Below are 20,415 nucleotides of genomic sequence, written 5' to 3' on the forward strand. Positions count from 1 at the left end.
TATCAATTTTGGAACCATGGAGGGTGTGGAAGTTCTGTAGCTTATGATTAACAATAAAATTGCTAAGTGGATAGAGGATGGTGGTGGACGGAGCGGCGTTTCATGCGGGGGAGGTTCCCACTGTTACTGCTAGATTCACTTATGAGAGGGTCAGGGACATCTGGGGTACTCATTCCGCTGTCATAGCATCCAGATTTGCCCTTGTTTCTTGGGTGCCCTTACCTCTTGGTAATCTCAAAGTGAACTTCAATGGACCAGTCATCGGAAGAGGTCGGATTTGTGATCAGAGACCATCTCGGCAGGTTGATAGCGGCGGGCGGTCGGCGTACGCCTGATCATACTGCAGTTGGTGTTGAGCTATGGGCAGCTTGGGAGGGTATCTCCTTTGCGAGGCGGGTACTGGGTGCTGAGTGTATATGCCTCGAGAGAAACTCTTCAGTGGTGATTGATTGGATGCAGGGAGTAGATAAATATGGTGATGGTCATCTTCTTATCCGCGACATCCGCAAACTGATTCAGGAGTTGAGCTCTTTTCAGGCGCTACATGTATTTCGGAAGGCGAACAGTGCTCCAGACTGGGTCGCCTCCTTTGCCGGGGAGATCATCTTGACTTCTTTGGGGGACATTCTCCCTTCCTTGTACTCTTTATGTTGTTTTGATCTGGGAGGATGTACTCACATAAAAGCTATATGAATTGCCGTTTTCACCAAAAAAAAATATACTAAGGGGTTATAAAAGAATCTTTCAAAGAGAGCTCGAGATGACCGATAAGGAAAAAATTGTGGCGAGGGTTTCCTCTGCCCCCTCTGCGGAAGGAAAGGAGGCTATTATGGATGTTGATTGGCCGGATTTGGTGAGGGCTTCTTTGTCGGGCATTTCTATAGTCCCAGATCTGAAGGCAAAAGGGGCGAATGGTTTGCCTCTAAGAAGCACATCGAGTCAGAATAGTGCAAGGGAGACAAAGTCTGGCAAAGCGGTAGTCACTTCTAAGGGCTTGTTTGGTTCGCGGGAAAAGGAGGGGGGAAAGTGTGGTCAACGGAAAAGTAATAAGATACCTCTTATTTGATTGGAGTTTTCAAAGGAGAGAGATGGAAAAGTTGTATTCCTATGGGAATATGATTCCTACATTTTTCATGAGGCAAAAATCACTCCATCTTTATTTTTTTCCAAAAAGACCCTTCAGCATTAAATAAGCATTAAAGACCTAACTTTTATTAAGGGTATAATAGGAATTACACATAACTTTCCCAAGAAAGTAGATGGTCAACCAAACATAAACACTCTAAAAATTTGTCACTTTTCCATGTTAAACCAAATATACCAAAAGTACATTCCCAGGCATTCTCTTCCTCGGAATCTTCTTCCCATGAATCATATTCTTAGGGGGAAAATGCTTCCCGCGAACCAAACGAGCCCTAAGGGTGACAATGTCTGGTTGTCTAAGGAGCTCGTCACTTCTAGTGCCTTTTCCCCTGTATTCTCTTATCTTTTCTAATTTTATTGGTTGCATTCACACCCGTCGTGTGTGAGCCACCGTTATACAAAAAAATAAAAACCAAAGTGAACCATTGAACTGTTAGTATATAAAATAATTAGAAAGATGATGAATCCTTTTTCAAAGAAGAGTCTCCATCTCAAATAGTTATTTTATTCAAAGGAGGAGTGAGAAAAATCCTTCTAAACTAGAACAAAGCTTGATATAACTTGGTGCAGGTAGAATGAAGTAAAAATAGGCGTGCAAATAGGTCGGGTTGGACTGGGTTATGAGTGATCCCGACCCAACCCGGTTCCTTATTCGAGTTCTAATGTTGGATCCAGATCCAATCTAATAGAAAATCGGCTCGAATTGGGTCGGGTCAATTGCTAAAAATTCTGATCCAACGAGTCATTCGAGTCGGGTCGAATCCATGTATAATTCGGTCCCAATCAAAAAAATTCGAGTTCAGATCTGGTTCAGGTCGAATCTAGTTCGGGTCTTCCTCTCTTCATTCCTTGTTTCACTTTTCTTTTTTCTCAAGTTATTTTACCTTTCAAAAGGTGCCTTCAGTCTCCTCTTAGAACCAGAAGCTACAATGGTCAGAATATCATATCCCAAAACTTCAATGCTGAGATTCATGTTAATATACCAAGCTCTTGTTTGCCTCCTTTATAGTGCTGCAAAATATTGAAAAAGTGACAGCAAGAATATAATAAAATGTTTCAACTCATATTAATTTCTATGTGAGATAACAACAACTACCATATAGAATCCAAGTAGATGTGGAATTTCATGATTGTTAGCATTAGAAAGCTCTTTTTCTATCTTGGAGATACTAAGAGAAGCTTTCAAGGAACTTTTATACTTCGGTTGCTGATTTACTGATGATGTTCAAAGCTAGCAGGTTAATTAATAAAACTTATGCTAGTTAGCATCTTTTATAGACGAACAAAGATAGGTGGGTTGTGATGTGTTTGTAAATATTGAAACAATAAATTATGATTTCACAAATGTATATGTTTGGTTCTGCAATTAGATTTAAAAGTTTTCTAATATAATGAAATTAGAAATTTCAATTCTTGTAGACCTTTCTCATATCTTATCCTCTTGTTAATTTTCATTCTATATCTTTATTTATGTGACGACCAGACGCCTCATATTAAGGGTTTCGAGTACCGGTGTTCTACTGCTGAAGTAGGCGCATCAAACAGTTTTAACCAATCCATTTAACTAATTCATATTTTAACTTGGATAGTTCAAATTTGAACGCATACGGTCAATCAACTTAATACTAACATCCAGGGTTGGAAAATCCAGAATTGTTCAAAATTCAAATAGGCTGGGGTGGGTTGGATCTGAATACAGGAAACTCAAACTTGATTCGAAAAATGGAATGGATCTAATTTTAAAATTCAACTCGGCCCTATAGCTTTCCAAAATAGGGCAGGTCGGATCTCAGCAGGGTCACGGTTTAATCTGACGCGGTCTCAAGTAAAAACTGTTTTAAACAAGGACAAAGTACTTTTTCGTATCTAAGCAGACTGGGTCACGGTTTAATCTGACGCGGTCTCAAGTAAAAACTGTTTTAAACAAGGACAAAGTACTTTTTCGTACTCAGCAAAGCGAAGGTCGGGGAAATCTCTCTGGTGACTTTCCGTTTCCCGCGTCATGGGAATTTGGGTTTAGGGTTGGGTTCCATCCAATCTTTCGACTCGGTTCGATTTCTCTCCTGTCTGCCGTAGTCTCTTTCTTCCTTAGAGGCGCTTACAGAGGACGGACGGCGGAAGTCAGCCGGGGGCGCCAGCACCGTGGCACGAAGTATTTCCTCCTCTCTCCCTCTCTCCCCTCTTCCTGCCGGCGGCAGCATAACCCCCTCTCCTCTCTCTATGTGTGTCTCGCTACCCTCCCGATCTGCGCTCACTCTCATTCCTTCTCACCGTCTCACATTCTCTTCCCCCTTTCCACCCCCCTCCCGCCTATTCACGAAGCTAGCAATTTTTGATTCTTTTTACAATTTTTCATATATTAATAATTTTAATCTATTTTTTCTATATCTAGATGTTATGTTACTACGGCATCATGATGTTACGGGTTCAATTTTAGGTGCATTTTCCGGTTCGATAAATTAAAACATTGCTTCGGACGATTTTATTTAGCATCCTTCAAACTTTGGTGTTTCATTGAAGCAGTAGGGATCCATTGGGCATGGCGTGGTTTGATGGATTGGAGGAACCGCGTCTCCTTATCAGTCCTCGTAAGTTCCTATGTGCAGCATTACTTGAGTATTTGAGTCTCGATGCTAATCTCTCTCTCTCTCCCCCTACTCTCTGTCGGCACCATTTGCTCTCCTCTTAAGCTATTTTCGTTATTTAGCATTTCGCCCGCAGTTCTTAATTTTTATTGTTTTTTTGGTTTGGATTGGCTTTTATATAGCTTGCATATTTTTTTGCCATTGAACGAAATAGAGATTAATTAGTCAGCTGAACTGTCTAATTTATCGTTCATAGAAGGTTAGAATAAACAAGGGAATTAGCAGATGTAATGAGTATCCATTGTTTGCTAAAAAGAAAAAGAGTTTCCACTAGATGTTGGTGATGATGGGAGGTAATCAGGACTTGGGAGACTTCAAAATGCTACTGGAGTTTTTTTAACAGGATGAATAAGCTCTTGAATGCTAGTGCATTGGAGCCATTTGGAAGGAACATCCTAGATAGGATGGAGGACTACATATTCAATAATTGATGCTCAATTGGCACAAACATCTATATTTATTAAGATTCATACATGAAGGTGATCATGTTGTTTGAGTCACATGGGAAATATCGTTGGGTCCATTTTATGTCTTTGAAGTCTGTGCATAACTAACTTTTCTAGGATATAAATTCACACTTCTACTCCTTAGCCTTGTGCTTTCCTGAACTAGCCCCGAGGTCATTGGAATAGGCTTTAACATTTTTTGACTTGAAGGTAATGGTGCTAATGCTTTCATACATCCATTCATATCTCAGAATATTTAATAAACAACGACAGAAGAAAAACAAAATTTTCTTGAGAGAGAGAAAGCGAACATTGTGCCACAAAGTCTTATAGCCAAGGAATGATTTGTGAAAAGGAGTTAAAAAAAAATAAAACTCTCACCTAGTATTCAAAAGATAAAATAGTAGAAGATACAAGTATTAGAAGGCTGTTTTGAAAAGAAATGTAAAAAATGGAAGTCAAGGTTGGTTGCTAACATTGAACTAACCGATACAGAATATGCTGTAAAATGTTATGATGGTTCCCCCCATAATTTAAAACAAAAAGAAACCCAAAATAATAGAATTTTGTATCACATTTACCATGTGATGTTTAAAAATACTTGTTGAGCTTTAACCTTTAATTAATAGATCCACTGCCATCAATTATAAGAAACCATGATAAACTGGAATTCTTGAGACCATACCTTTTAAGACATTTTTTTCTTCGGAACATACTCAAGGTATTTGTCTCAGAATCTACTTAGAATTACTATAAAATCCATGCACTTTATACCGAAAAAAGACCACATGCTAATATATGATATTCATGATTTTGCTTGGTTTAGCCCTAATACCTACAGAGGATGACCTATATTACCACAATCATCAAAATGAGTCCTCCAAAATTACCCTGTAATTAAGTATGTTGCAAAATTTTGCCTGTTGCTTATTTAGTCAAGTAACTTTTCCTAAAAAAAAAAACCCTACAAATAAGCACAGATCAATTAGTGCCGTAACTTTCTCAAAAAAACCTTGCAATTGACACCTAAAAAAAAGAAACAAAATCGTGCTGTAAGCATAACTCAGCTAGGGGATGGTTAGCTCAATAATTTCAAAGTTCTGGTTCTCCTAGTAGTTCAATTACTTTGATCTTACCCATTGAATCTTCGGTCAAGGTGTCTTTTAATTAGAAGTTAGGTCTCCTAATTTCTCATCTTCTTTACATGTTTGCATAAGGACTATAACAGGACTCTAAAGGCAAGTAAGACCAAATCTTGTTTACGTATAATCTAACAAAAAAGGGACCAAGGAATGCCCGTACCGGCACCGACCGGGTTGGTTTGGTCACAGAAAACGGTTTTGGCCTTGTAGGGGCCGGAACTGGCCAGTATAAGGCCGAACCGGATGGAACCGGACCGGTTCGTCCGATTCGGCCAGGATTTAATGCCACAACGCGCGTCTTTTTGGCCGGTTCGTTATCGGTTCGAACCAGACTGGACCAGTACCGAACCAGTCCGGTGGCCGACCGGTACCGGTTCGGCGATCCTTGAAAGGGGCAAACTAATAATGGGAACTTCCTAAAGAGTAAGGTATGCTGTTAGTTCCCAAGTGTCTAACCAAATCTCGGTTAGACCGAGCAAATTTCAACACCCTCTAACATATTTCTATTTAGAAGTTACCTTTCTGAATAGTTTTCAGATTTGAACTTTATCTTATATGGAGATTGTGTCTGGTGTATCAACAAATTTAGATCCAACTCAAATAAGCATTATCGAGCTTGAATTGTAGTATAAGATATTGGAATATGATTTCAGATTGGATTAGAATCAAGAGCCTTATATTACCAAAATAGCCTAGTTGTGTGCATATAGACACATCCTGTATGTAGACATACAATGCATCACGTCTTCTTACTTTAAATTTTGGAAATTAAGATGTGTGCACTTATGACTATGGGCTTATAATGGACTTGCATACAGTGAGATCCATTTCTGGTGGCCTCTACCTTTAAAACCTTATCAGACTTGAAGTTGTGCATCGGACAAATCTCAGTTTGTTTATTTCTCCAACCAAATGGATCCATCCATGTATTGTATCACTTCTCTTTTTCTAAGAAAGGGATAATGATGCAATATATACTCTGGTATTAGGCAGGCTGTTGGAAGTTTGATATCCATTTAATCATGGAACAAAAATAAGTTACACATTCACATACATGTTTTGGTTCTTTCATCAAAGAGAAAAGTAAAATACATATTGGTTGTATTAATTCATTATAATTTTGTGATGCTGCTTGTATATCTAAAAAGCAAGTTATGATTTAATGACCTTAGGGCTTTATTTTTCAAAAAAGGAATTCTAAAGCATGGCATGAGAATTTTGTACTTTAACATCCTTTAGCAACCTATTGGCCCCAGATCTAGTATAGGCATTTTAAAAGTTCATAACTCCAATTTTTCTCTTTAGCATGGAGTAGACTATCCCATGCTGCAGGTTGAAATATTTATCTCCACATCGAAGTGAGTTAGGGATGGTTTAACCCTTTTATTTTGTGCTAATATATGCTGCAAGCAAACTGGGCCATGGAGTACAGTATGTGAAGAAACCTAATCCACATAACTAAATGTGAAGAAACCTAATCGACATAACTAAGATGAAGCAACATCATCATAGATTGACGAAATAAACAAAGGTTTGATGCTTAAACGAGACTAAATTGTGGAGGGAGATGGAAATTTAAACATGCTAAATGATAATATTATTAATTTTGGTTGGTTATATTGGACTTCTGCAGTCTATAAGCTGACCATTATCAACTTGTAGTGTAGCATGTCTCTGTTATTTGTTAGTATGTGGGTTTATATGGGCTAAAATATATTCATGAATCATGTAGTGTATGGACCTGTCCTGCTATGATTTTGTGGCATGAAAAATCAAATCACATGGTATACAATGCATTCACATAGGACAACAGGGTAATAGATTGACTCTGTTCAAGAAGCATACACATTTAGCATTCTCCTTCAGACTGTGATAATTAAGACTTGACTAAGATCCACATCATTAGTTGTTATCCTATTTTTCCCACCTAAACAGTTTTAAGTTTCATAACATGTTAGAGTTTATTATTTGGATGATCTTGGTGCTTAACCAATGATTTCTGATGGAACATGAGATGCAGAAATTGATACTTGATGCTTATCTAAATGATGCACTACATTATGCTGCTCCTTCATAGAGAGCCTACTGATATTGATTCTCCAGGGTATCAAGTATGTCTAATGTCCTCCATGTGGACAAGTTTGATGAAGTGACCCTAGTTGATGTTGTTTCGACAATTGAAAGACCATGGCTGCTTTAGATGGTTCAGACATGTAATTACATTGAGAAAAGCTAATTGTGATCATAAATGTGTTAAAAAAATTCTAAAACAGATAAAGGAAGGATCAATGGATTATCTTGCATGATATTAGTGCATATTTGATGAATTTTCTGTTTATATCTACATCAATGAGTGCAAAAACTTGACACGATGAGGTGCAATATGAACCTCTAAACTAATTTAAAGGTACGTGACAGTTTCGCCATACTTTAAGTTGAAGATTATCTAGTCATTTTATCAAAATATACTTTATATTGCCTTGTCACCTCAACTTTGTTATGTACTAATGATAATATCACTTTTTTATTAATGCTTTGTCTAGTTTGATATATTTTTGTTAAATTCATAATTCTGTACTCCACAAAGTATATGTTAATCATGATGATATTTTGTAATGTAAATGTCAATGAGTTAAATTCATTGATTTTTCATTTCACTTACTTGTGATGCCTTGTATTTTGAATGCAGAGAAGGATACGACTACAAATGTAAATGCAGAAGGATGTATCCTATCTTTATGCCATCCAAAATCAGGTCTACTTATTATTTTTGGCTTTGTTTAGCGTAGTTGAAACCATGGAGGCTAAATAAGGATAAATTTGATATAATGATGCCTGATAGTGTTAATTACAACACTCTATGTTGTTGCTTTGCCTAGTAGTGATCTATTGGTATTTTGCTAATACTTGTATGATACTAATTTTGAATTTTCATTAATTGGCCTTTATTTCACTAAAAGAAAACTAAATAGAAATGACGAGCAAAAAATGTGCTGATTGTGCATGTTGAAAGTTGTTGCAAGTAACTTTGAGCACATTCTATATACAGATGTTGCGACTACAAATGTATAAGCATATAATTAAACTATACAAGTAGTATATTTGGATAATTCATTGCATGATTTGCCTAACTTTGTGAACTGGCTGGTTTGGGCATATCGAATTAGACTGGTTAGGGATTGGCATAGCCTCTTGAATCAGGATGGGGCTAGTTCGCCCACTTGTGTTCGCAGTTCACCTATTAAAATAGAACTCCCCGGTCCACACCCCTTGCATTTGTGTGGGTCGCCTATTAAAACAGACCTCCACACCCCCCCCCCCCCCCCCAAGTCCGCTTGCTTGAGAGACTGTTCAAGAGAGTGAGAGCGCTCCCTTGCCCTGCCCCTGCTCATGAACGCAACCCACGTTCGATGATTTCAGAATGTGCCCCCCATGCTTCGCCATCCTTGTTCAATGATTTTCGGTAAGTCTCTACCTCCCTCCCTCTCCCTCTCCCTCCCCCTCCCTCCCTATTTTTCTCTCTCGCTCAGGTTAGGGTTAGGGTTAGGGTTTCCCTCCCTCCCTATTTCTCTCTCTCGCTCGGGTTAGGGTTAGGGTTTCCCTCCCTCCCTCTCCCTCTTGTTCCCTCCCTTCCTCCCTTTCCATCTTCCTCCCTCTCTCTTGCCCCCTCTCCGCCCTTGGTGATGAAGAGGGCATTTGAGCCCTCTTTCTCTCTCTCAACCTCTCTCTCCCCCTTCGTCTCCTCTCTCCCTCCTTTCTCCCTCTCTCTCTCCCTCTTCGTCCCTCTCCGATTCTCTTTGTTTTGGTACGCCTCAGAATGGTGTAGTACGAACTTGTACTATATCGAACCGATCGCCAGTCGATACACCCTTCGGTGCTGCTTTTATGAACCTTGATATATTGTATAATCATAGATGGCCTATGTGCAGAACATTGTAAAATATATTTTAATAGCAGAAATGCTAACATGTAAATGTAGTAGAACCCTGCCAGAAATTGAGCTAAAGTAGAAAGATACTGGATATATGGCATTTGGTGCTTGAGATAACACTCCAGAAGCTCTCCATGGAAAGAAGATAAGACTTTTCTATAGGCTCATGAGTTAAATTTGTTGCTAGGTTAGAGTCTGTTTGTTGCAAGAAAACAACACAGGAAACCAAGAAATTGCTGCTCTTTGGAACCAATGAATATTTTTGACAGACAAATATGTGAAGGTAACTATCGGTCAGATGTTGCTTCAACTTGGTCATCTGTTGTCCTTTGAACTCGATGTTGTAGCACTTGCGCCTTTAGGATTGCCGACTCGAAAGCATGACTGGATGATCCCAATCTATATCATGCTTCGGCCCCTTATGGAATCCATTCTTACAAGTTTAACGAACACATGTTATGCATTTTACATCAATAGATAACTACTTAATTAATTATTTAAAAATTTATGAAATTACATTGTAATAAAAAATTATTGAATTAGTCCAGAAAATACTTTTACATTATCTATATGTAATTACCAATCTTTAATAATTTTTATAACCAATTATATATTTTAGTTATTTTTTATATAATACACTGATATTTAATTACAAAATACCTAGAATATTAATTTTAATTCAGATTAATGTAGAATCCTACAAGGAATGCTACATATATTTTTATCTCAATTGATTGTTATTTAATTAATTATTTATAAATTATGAATTTTCATTGTAATTCAAAATAATCAAATTATTACGTCAAAAAATACTTTTAATTTATCCATACATAATACTAACATTTCATAATTTAAATATTTTAAATTATTTTTAAGCAATACAATAACATTTAATTATAAAATATCCAAAAAATAATTTTGCTTTGAATTAGTGTAGCACATGACCAGGAGTGCTACATATGTTTTTCTTTGCCCATTGGTATGCACAAATGACCACTAAATTTTTAGTTTCATTTAAAATTGGGCCTAGATCTTTACGAGAATGATCATGATCAAATTTAAATAAATTAGTATCAAATATAGGGAGAAAGTAACATCATACCCCCAAATATGCTACCAATTTTACAAAAAAATGGATTATTTTATTTAATATTATTTTTTAATCTAAAAATATATTTCTAATGTAAACATTTATAGATTTAACAAAAATTATGATTTTGGCTGCATTGCATAGATCATCTATAGATCTACATCATATTTGAAATCATGGCAAAATTTTTTTTGGCATGATCTCTTCTCATTTTCTCCATTTTTTGCCAATTTTCGGCATGAAATATTAAAAAAAAGAGAGAGGAAAGGGGAGAGGTCTTTTTACCTATGTTGGTTTGAATCTAAACTGAAATCCATAAAAATCCTCCTTTTCTCTATTCTTCGGATGGGAAAAAAATAAGAGAATGAGGCAGAGAAGGCAGAGGAGGCTTTCTCTGCCTCCCTCTCAATTATTAAAGGTCCTTTGGGGCAGAAACACCCTATATTGAGTGGAACCGTGTGGTTCTACTTGGTTTAGGGCCGAATCGCCTGGTATTGGCTGGAATCGCCTAGTTCGGGCCCTGTTCTGAGCTGAGAAGGCATCATGTCTCAGTTCGCCCTTGATATGGTTTGATACGCCCTGAACTGGGTAGTTCGTCTAGTACTGCCGACCTTGTTGCATGTATTTAACATAGAGGCAAATACACCCTCTAAACCTTGTTGCATCTAAACCTGTATTTGGCACTCATACCAGGGTACATATGCCATAGTGGTTGATAATGAATGCTTTAGAGTGGTAAGCTGCTAAAGGAAATGGGTTGAGATAGTTCCACATGTGCAACAAAGATTCAGGAAGCTTTGATTAGGAAAGTTGATCAAATATTTACTAGGAGAGCTAAAAGGATGGGAGAACCTAAGATGACATAGATGGTTATTATTAATAAGAGGTTACGATGACTTGTTGTAACGTCTGAGGTTGCCCTTGGTGGAAGTTATTGGCCAGTCACAATGCCTGCTCAAATAGCTGGGACTTTATCATGACAAATTAAAGAGTGGTATCAATCCCTTGATCTTCCTCTGCACATTTTAGTATTTCCACCTATTTTCAAGAAGCATGTGTGTGGTGGGTGTTGTTTGAAGTTGGGCCCACTTGTCGGAGGTCTAGCATCTTTGATACATGTTTTTTAAGTTTTATATGTCTTTAGTTTCGAGTATCCATGTTGCATTTCATCATGAAAAAGTTTTAAACATTTATTCATGTTCAGAGGCTTTAACTGAAATAGCTTTTTCTTGTATGTAATCCAGCCTAGCTTTTAAGTTAAGGAACTGAATTCATGGGACCTGACATGTCAAGGATGCCTCAGTTCTACTTCAAGTCAATTAGTTAGAAGACAACTAGGAAAGAATCAAAATATAAATTAAACATTGGTTGATAGTGCCACACTAGACTGGCTTACCTATTCTGTGATATGGAGTCATCAACTTAGTCCTAGAACAAATGATTTTTATTTTTTTGACTCATTTTTCTGCATTCTTGCCAACAATTTTATTGGTTATGGTCATTGCTTTTTGATGTTAGATGAAAATATGCAAATGTTACTATTTTTTTCCCTCCACATTCCTTTTGTTATTTGCATGTGTTCACCAATCAAAGTTTGCTGGTGAGTAATATTGAACTATCCAAAACGTAGCAGCAAGAATGTCAATTTGCTTAAATAAGTAGAAAATGATAAATGTGAAAAGCATATTCTTGTGATACTATTGGGGTTGGAATTTGAGTTTGTGTTAAATAGCTGAATTCTTTTGCCACATGGAGGACATGGAACTTGTCTGATAATTTGAAGTTGTTATATGATAAATTAAAGTTGGGTGGATGAAGTGGTGAAATTTTGAGCTGCTATATGATGGGCATATGCCTTGGTAATTTATGTAAAAAGTTTTGTGATTGGTTACAAGTTCCCCAGTATTATATAATGAGTGTTGGGTAACAAATAAGCTTAAAGAAATAAAAGTTGTGGCATCAATTGAAATTTTTTTGATGGATCTGGGAAAAGTAGGAAGGATAGACCAAAGATTGAGGATATAGTGGAGGCATAAAAGCTGCAGCACTTAAAAAAGAAAATGATGTAAAATGGACGGCATGTTAGGGAAAGATGGAATTAAGATTCGAGGAGGCTCCAACAAGAAAACATGCTCTTAGCTATGTCAATTGGTCGAGAGGATTGGAATATCAAACATAATATGTATGGAAGTGCAAAAAAGGATTTAAGAAACTTCACAACAGCATTTGTCCAGCGTTAATATAAAGAAATGGCTAGCATATGATATAATGGTAATGGCAACAAACATCATGCCAATTTTGCTTTTACTAGATTTTATACTTAATGCATGTATACTTGTGCTCAAGGTTCACAGTCTTGGTATTGGACCCCATTTCGATGCCACACTAGCACAATGTCGGTACGGTACGGTACGAAATTTTTGTGGCGTATCGAGTGTCGGTACACCATCCGTACCGAGTACCGGTACTGAACTGGTACGGTATGGTATGCCTTGTACTGCTCGGTTCGGGCCGATACGGCATACTATGCTTATGTATGCACCCTAATAACTTTCTTTGGTTAATAGTTTTGTTGTGTCATTTTTTTTACCAGATAATCATGTGTTTCAGAAGAATGTGCCTTTTATTTACTCCATTGAAGTCATTCTTTGACATTCCTTAATAGCTTTTTGTTTAAAAACATTTCGATCATGTAATAGTTTTTGTTTATTTAACAGGCAAACCAACAAATTATGTCTTCTCAGCTGGAAAGTTGCAGGAACTTCATTGGTTTAAGCAATCCTGTGGATCTTGGTTCCTAGGGGACTATGTATGTGAAGGTATACTTAAATGTCTCACTATATTTTCTGGTTAATAGCATATAGTGCTGCATCAACTAGTAATGATGAAATGATGATCTTCTTGCCATTGGTTTTCCATATTCTAATCAAGTATTTACTCTCTTATTGATATTTTCACTGCATTACACTTGAATTCTAGCAATCTGAGGGGTTTTAAATATCAGTTTTGTACAAAGGTTTAAGATTTTGAGCTAGTTGATGTTTGCTTTCACAAAGAAAAAAAAGAATTAGTTGATGCTCAGGATGATATTATTTAGATATCTGTTTAGTTGTGAATGGTGAGTCCATTGAGCAAATCACTTCCCTGCCAGGCAATGTAGGAAGTAGGATCGGTAAGTTCAAGGTGCCTGTTGGTTAGTTTGATGCTGCTTCTTAGCATATGGTATGGTTTCATGAGCTGCTTGAACATAGGCTTTTCCTAATATTCAGTAAACTAAGGAATTTTAACTTTAGTGTCATATAATGTTGATTTATAAATCTGAACTAGTTGATGCTCATGTTGAGATTACGTTGAAGATTTATTTTTTAGTCCACACATGATGAGTTCAAGGAACCACATTGATGCCCAATCAAAATAGGATAGGTTAGCTAAAATGTCTTGTTTAGTTTGTATTTGCTCCACAGCATATGGTTTGCATGTGACAGATCCAAGAAAGTGGGCATATCTTTGATTCACCTTGAGGTGGATCGAATTGGTTCAGAAGGATGTTCTGAATATCTTTAGTTGCTTATGGCTTGGGAAGTTACAATCTTATCAGTGTTTTAGAAGCCAGTTGCAGTATGATGGTAGTCATGGGGCTAGATTTAGCTAGAAGACGAGTGTTTAGGCAGAAGCTTAAGTATGTTGTATAGAATATTAAAATTAGTGATAATTTTTTATGTGAATATAAAAATCAGACAGATTATAATGAAATGCCTTCGTAATTATCTAAAATTACAATTTTTCGTGCAAACTATACAGTTTGTTAGTTGATCATTCCAAAAGAATATGCCCCTCTATTCGCACAAAGTTATTCAGACAAGAAAATTATATTATATGATGAAAAACTAATACAAATATATAAAACAGATGTTGAAGAATGACTGAAACATGTAATTTGTAACTAAGCAAGGTCTGGACATCAATAAGAAATGGCGAGGAGCACGAGATTGATATTGTTCCTCCATCATGCCTAATGTATTGACCTACCTTCTCTAATGCTTAACCTGCCTCAAAATATAGTCCAAAGTTGACTTGCTTAACTAGCTAGCCAGCATGCATTTAGGTAGTTAGGCCCTAAAGTACAAGATCAAGCTTGCTAATTTCAATTAATTGAACTTGGTTAAACCTAGTTTTGAGTCAAGCCAAATGTTTTGAATGGCTTGATACCCTTAAATATAGCTGGATTCAAATCAAACTTGATTCAAGCTCATTGAGAGCTTCAAATGCAAGACCTTGTTTTAACAATGAATACCCGTGATCCATTAAAACAACAAATTGCCAAAGTCTACATCTATGTAACCGACCACATCTTAAATTATAACAATATGACAAAACCATCATATTAATTTTAGCTGTCATATTTATTTTAGTAGCTGAATACAAATAAACTTGATACATTTTAGAATATGTGTGTATTTGTACCTGAATCTGACCTGACTCGACAAATGCTCAAGTGTGGTTACTGTAGTATTTGATATTTTGTTTCCATTTTTTGCGCATTCAGACTGTGTTGACCTTGTACCATTGTATGTCCTATACTGATTGGTGATCATTATAGGTTTGTAGCTCAGTCTTTAATTCCCTCTATACATGTACTAGGGCATTAACAAATTGATGGGGGCAATTATTTGCTCAGCTCCAACTGGACCTGAAGTCTTTAATTGGCTTTGCTAAACTTAACTCTTTAATTTTCTAAGTAACAAATTGATGGGGGCAAATATTTGCTTAGCTCCAACTGGACCTGAAGTCTTTAATCGGCTTTGCTTAAACTTAACTCTTTAATTTTCTAAGCTTGGTTTTGATACTTTCTCTATTGGCTTTTTGGCTCGGATTCAACATGGCTTAGATCTATGAAGGTGAAAACATTTAACTCATTGTCAAAGAAGTTCCAACCGGGATGGCGAAATCGATAACATGATTGCCAACATAAACATTGTTAACAAGCATGTTGGGTCTAGTTCCATCAAATGCAGCCTATATGTTTTACGACCAATTCATCAGCAATGGAATCACATATTTCTATTTAACTTATAATACTAGATAATATTTAGAATGGTCGGTGATTGTCAAAACAAAGCAATCAAAAGTGGACTAGAATTTGAAAAATTTCTAGTTCTAGAGGTTAATAACCCTTGATCTTTTGTTTAGTATTTGGAAGAATATGAGATGTTACACAATGATATGCCAATCCTTGGCTATCACTAGCTAAATAGAATTATTTAAATCCTTAAAATACAATATCTCATTGTCCTCGTCAACCTTATGGATAGAGGCCAGATCCTAATGACAATTGTTAGATTGGTTTAAGGCTGGAATTATCAAGGTATAAGAGTGTATTGCTTAAAGGTGGGTAGGATATGTGCCATACGAACGATCGTGCTGACAAAGGGTATTGATCAATATGATCTTTTTGCCCTTGATATAGCTACTTTTACCCTCCAAAATCTAATTTTGCCTTTTTATTAGATTTTTTATACATTAATGCTATGCTTTTGCAAAAAAATATGGCTGAGATATTGAAATTATCCTAGTCATGATTTACTTGGTGTTGAAATCTATCAGAATCATTTGTTTAATTCTTCTCTGTAGAAACATGCAACATAAAACATTTTTCAGTTGTTTGGTAGCTAATATGCTGACCATATTAGTAAAGTACAGTTAAGTCCTTATGATGGAGTATTACATATATTACTTATCTGCCGGGCCTTCTTTGAGCTGAGCAATCTTGATCCAAGTAACTCGGTCAAGGTCCTTTCATCTAGCTTAGCTTAGTCTAAAGTTCCAGATTGGCTACTGAAACCAAAGCCCAATGTCTGCCGAACCGGGCCGAACTGCCCCGTTCGGCCTGCTCAAATTAATGTTTTATATTTAAAAATAATTTTTTTAAGTTAACAATAATTAAAAATATATGATTAATACCAAAAATTATGAAAAATTAGTAGTAAGTAATACAAATTTCAGAAGTATTTTTTGAAGTAAAAATATATTTTTTCTAAATTTATGGTATTTAAACATATTTTTTAATTTAAAAATTATTAAATTTATATAAATATATAAAAGAATATGAAAAATTAGTATTATGTATTAGATAAATCAGATATATTTTCTAAAGTAAAAATATATTTTTTTATTGTAACTTAATTTTGCTATTTTTAAATAATTGAGAAACGATAAACTTGCCGGAATGGAACAATCAAAGAAAAAGGAGCTAGAGCATGACATTGGTTGGGATCATGGGCAAATGCTCTCGGGCCGGCACCATTAGAAGTGCAACTGGTGTAACACAGTTCAAAGGAGGGGTAACCAGTTGAAGCAGCACTTAGCTGGTGGTTACCCAGATGTATCTGTGCTGAAAATGCCCATAGAAGTTCGGCAGCTGATGAAGCACTTCACTGATTTCAAAGTAGCAAAGAAGAGGATTTTCAAGAAGGCGAAGGTGGACTGCTGAGTGGCAGAGACAACTTTGTATCACTCCAAGGCAATGTTCATCGAATCGGTCGGCAGATGGGACGGTACGGTACTGACATGGTACGCTTGGGCATGCCGGTTCTACCGGCATGCCCAATTTTTTCAGAATTTTTCAAGTTAATTTAATTGTTTTTGATGTTTCTATGATCTCGGTTTAACTTAAATGATGCATTTTATTATTTTAAAATGATATAAAACATAAAATGATTAGTGAGATGTTGTATGCTACAGGAAGCAACATAAATTTAAGGGCATGCAAGCTCCTCTCCAGCTAAATTTGGTGTCCATTTATTCAAGTTTTGATACGATCATGCACATATTGGTCTAGGCCTAAATTTTGACAAAATTAAGAAGTAGCCTTTGATGCATGCTGACAAGTCTAAAAAATATATATAGCATTCATTATAGGATTCTACATGGATCTGAGCTCAAGAAGCAACATAAAATATCCTCAAATCAAATAGTAAGGTAAAAAATGTAAAATAATATAATCAATTATATATATTTAAAGTACAATATATATACTGATATCAAAAATCTCATTGAGTGGTGATGCCTCTTGTAGATATACAGATCATTAGCATAGTCAGAAGGCACAGCAATCTATCCCTTTAACCAAGCAACGTTATTGTCTTATATGTTCATTCTATAAAAAAGCGCTCTGAGTTATAAACACTCTCGAATCTCTCGCTGAAGCTCTAGTTTTGAGAGGTGTCCTCTAGCTGATAAACTGTCTGATAAAATGACTGTGAATAGGCCCATCTGAATAAGCCGGCGGCAAAATGCGATCCGTAAGATGCTCTGAGCTGCATGGGGTAGTAACCATCAGAAGATGCCTCAGACACCATATCATATATGTATTCATATGGGTTATAGGCTGCCCGTGGCTACGGATAATAGGATCCAGTATACGACTCGGAACTTGATATGTCTATATATCCTACTTTACGTGCGAGGTCATCTGCAACTACATCGTGTCCTGAATGACCTCCAGGAGCCCGTTTTCTATATGCAATCGGACCTTCGTGGGCTCTACTAGATCGTGCAATGTAGTCCTTGTGTAACATGTGTAAACGGAGACTCACCGGTGAATCAAAGACCACCCCGAGCCTATCTAATAAATAGTGGTTTCATGTCTTCTACTCTCTTCTTGGTCCGTAGATCCATGACCACCATAACTGCTTCTCCTAGAGGGGCACGAAGGCTAAGCAAGCAGTTGCTCATCATGCCAAAAAAGAAAAAAAAAGCACCTGCAGCCCCCATGGAGTGTGGAGGAGCCAGTTTACTTAGATTCAGAGACCAGGAGCAGCAACGATGACAGTTCTGGTAGTCATGGATCTGCTGGCTAGAAAGAGAGTGGAGGACATGAAACCACCGTTTATGAGACAGTTGTAGGGTGGTCTTCGATTCAACGGTGAGTCCTAGTTTACGCATGTTACAAAGAATAGGGACCACAATGCATAATTTGACAGAGCCTGTGAGGATACGATTGCATATAAGAGATAAGCTCCTCGAGGTTATTCAGGAGGATACGATGCAGCTGTAGATGACCTCATACGTGGAGTGAGATACATAGACGTATCGGCAATGACTATCGAATTGGTCCAAACTGCCCGGTTCGGGCAGTGCTGAACCGACCTGGTGCGAGACCGGGTCGGTTTGCTTGTTACATTCAGTTTTGGCCCTGTACTAGCCGGAACCCATATAGAATCGGCCAAAATTGGTCACTTATCGACCATAACCGGCTAGTAAGTACCCATTAGGAGTATCGGCAGCTGTCGTAAGTAAGAAAAGTGAATCTAGATATGTTACACATTAGGAGGACATTTATCTGGTATTAGATGGTTACTAATATGATACTATCTTATAGGTACTTTTTTTCAATATTTTTTGCAGCTGAATGGTGGATTCATTTTGGGCTGTCCACGAAAAATCTTAAGTGGCTAGCTCTTTTAAATCCTCTTTCAGACGGTTTTCTCGAGTGGCTGTGAGCGTAATTAGTCCACTTTCGTCTTCATCCATAGTAAGTAGAAGAACTGTTTGACATGAAAATGCCTTAACGATCTTGTATATGTTCACTACAATTTGAGATTGAAGCTGAAGTGCATTCAGAAGGAAGTGGAGCTCAAGTATACAGATCCATAGTGCTTTTGTTGATGATGAGAATAATCCTATGATCGGATAATTTATGGGCCAACAGCAGGATCTGGAGCTTGATGAGCGAGGTTCACTTCCACGACCAGCCAGTTCTGTAGCCAGCGAGGCTAGGGTCAATGCAGGGCAATGGGCTGAGTGCAATATTCCATGCGTTCTTCCAGCTGATCAGCCACAGCCACAAGAGACCCAATCACCACGACTCCTTGTTCGAGATATCCTTTCAGAGATATGATCGAGAGATGCTTAGAGAAGGCCACTATGATACCTGATCGACTCAGTCAGGAGAGTGACATACATCCTCCCAACATAGCTAGGCAGAGAAGGGCATGAAGAGTAAGAAAGTAGCTGCCCAACACACCAAAAAGGAAAAACAAAAGGTACCTACAACCCCAATGGAGTGTGGAGGAGTCAGTACACTAAGATTTAGAGACCAAGAGCAGCAGCGGTGACAGTTCTAGTGCTTATGGATTTGCTGGCCAGAGAGGGAATGGAGGATAGGAGACCATTGCTTGTGAGACAGCCGCAGGGTGGTATTCGATTCTCCAGTGAGTCCTAGTTTACGCATACTACGTAGGATAGAGACCATGGTGCACGATCTATTAGAGCCCGCGAGGATATGAATGCATAGAGAAGATGAGCTCCTCGAGATCATTCAGGAGGATATGATACAGCTGCAGATGACCTCGCATGTGGAGTAGGATCCATAGATGTATCAGGTTCCGAGTCGTATACTGGATTCTATTATCTGCAACCACAGGCAGCCTATGATCCATATAGATATGGGTGTTGATATGGTGCGTCTGAAGCATCTTTCGGTGGCTACTATTTTACATAGCTCGGAACATTTTACGAGAAGAATTTTGTTGCCGGCATATTCGAATGGGCCCGTCCACAGCTGTATTATCGGCAAAAGGATATTTCTCAGAGCTAGAGCTTCAGCGAGAGATTCGAGAATGTTTATAACTCGACGTGCGTTGCTTATGGGATGAACGTATAAGACTATAATGCTGCTTGATTAGAGGGGTGGGCTGATGTAAGGATGGCAATCGGGTCGGGTCAGGCATAAACAGGTCGGGTCAAATACAGGTCGGGTCAGAAAACTATAAATCTGAACCCGACCTGTTTATTAAACGGATCAGGAATTACAAACCTGAACCTGACCTGTTTATTAAACAGGTAACCCGACCCGACCCGTTTAACCTGTTTAATAAACAGGTAACCTGTTTACCCAACCCGACCCGACCTGTTTAACCTGTTTGCCCAACCTGACCCGTTTAACCTGTTTAGACCTGTTTAATCTGTCCAACCCAACCTGTTTAACCTGCCCAACCCGACCTGTTTAGACCTGTTT

General features: G+C 37.5%; 1 protein-coding gene across 1 annotated transcript in view; it reads left to right on the top strand.

Moving 5' to 3' along the window:
• The first annotated feature begins 3,098 nt into the window (after nucleotides 1-3,098).
• LOC103696538 (ribonuclease H2 subunit B) overlaps nucleotides 3,099-20,415 on the top strand; it is a 95,233-nt gene continuing 77,916 nt past the window's right edge. The window contains exons 1-4 of the mRNA XM_039133888.1: nucleotides 3,099-3,295; nucleotides 3,667-3,731; nucleotides 8,066-8,131; nucleotides 13,115-13,216. Of these exons, the coding sequence (XP_038989816.1) occupies nucleotides 3,683-3,731; nucleotides 8,066-8,131; nucleotides 13,115-13,216 (217 nt within the window). The 5' untranslated portion in view covers nucleotides 3,099-3,295; nucleotides 3,667-3,682. The remainder of the gene's footprint in view (nucleotides 3,296-3,666; nucleotides 3,732-8,065; nucleotides 8,132-13,114; nucleotides 13,217-20,415) is intronic.

The sequence above is a fragment of the Phoenix dactylifera genome, chromosome 14 (genome assembly GCF_009389715.1).
Source record: "Phoenix dactylifera cultivar Barhee BC4 chromosome 14, palm_55x_up_171113_PBpolish2nd_filt_p, whole genome shotgun sequence".
NCBI classification, from domain to species: Eukaryota; Viridiplantae; Streptophyta; class Magnoliopsida; order Arecales; family Arecaceae; genus Phoenix; species Phoenix dactylifera.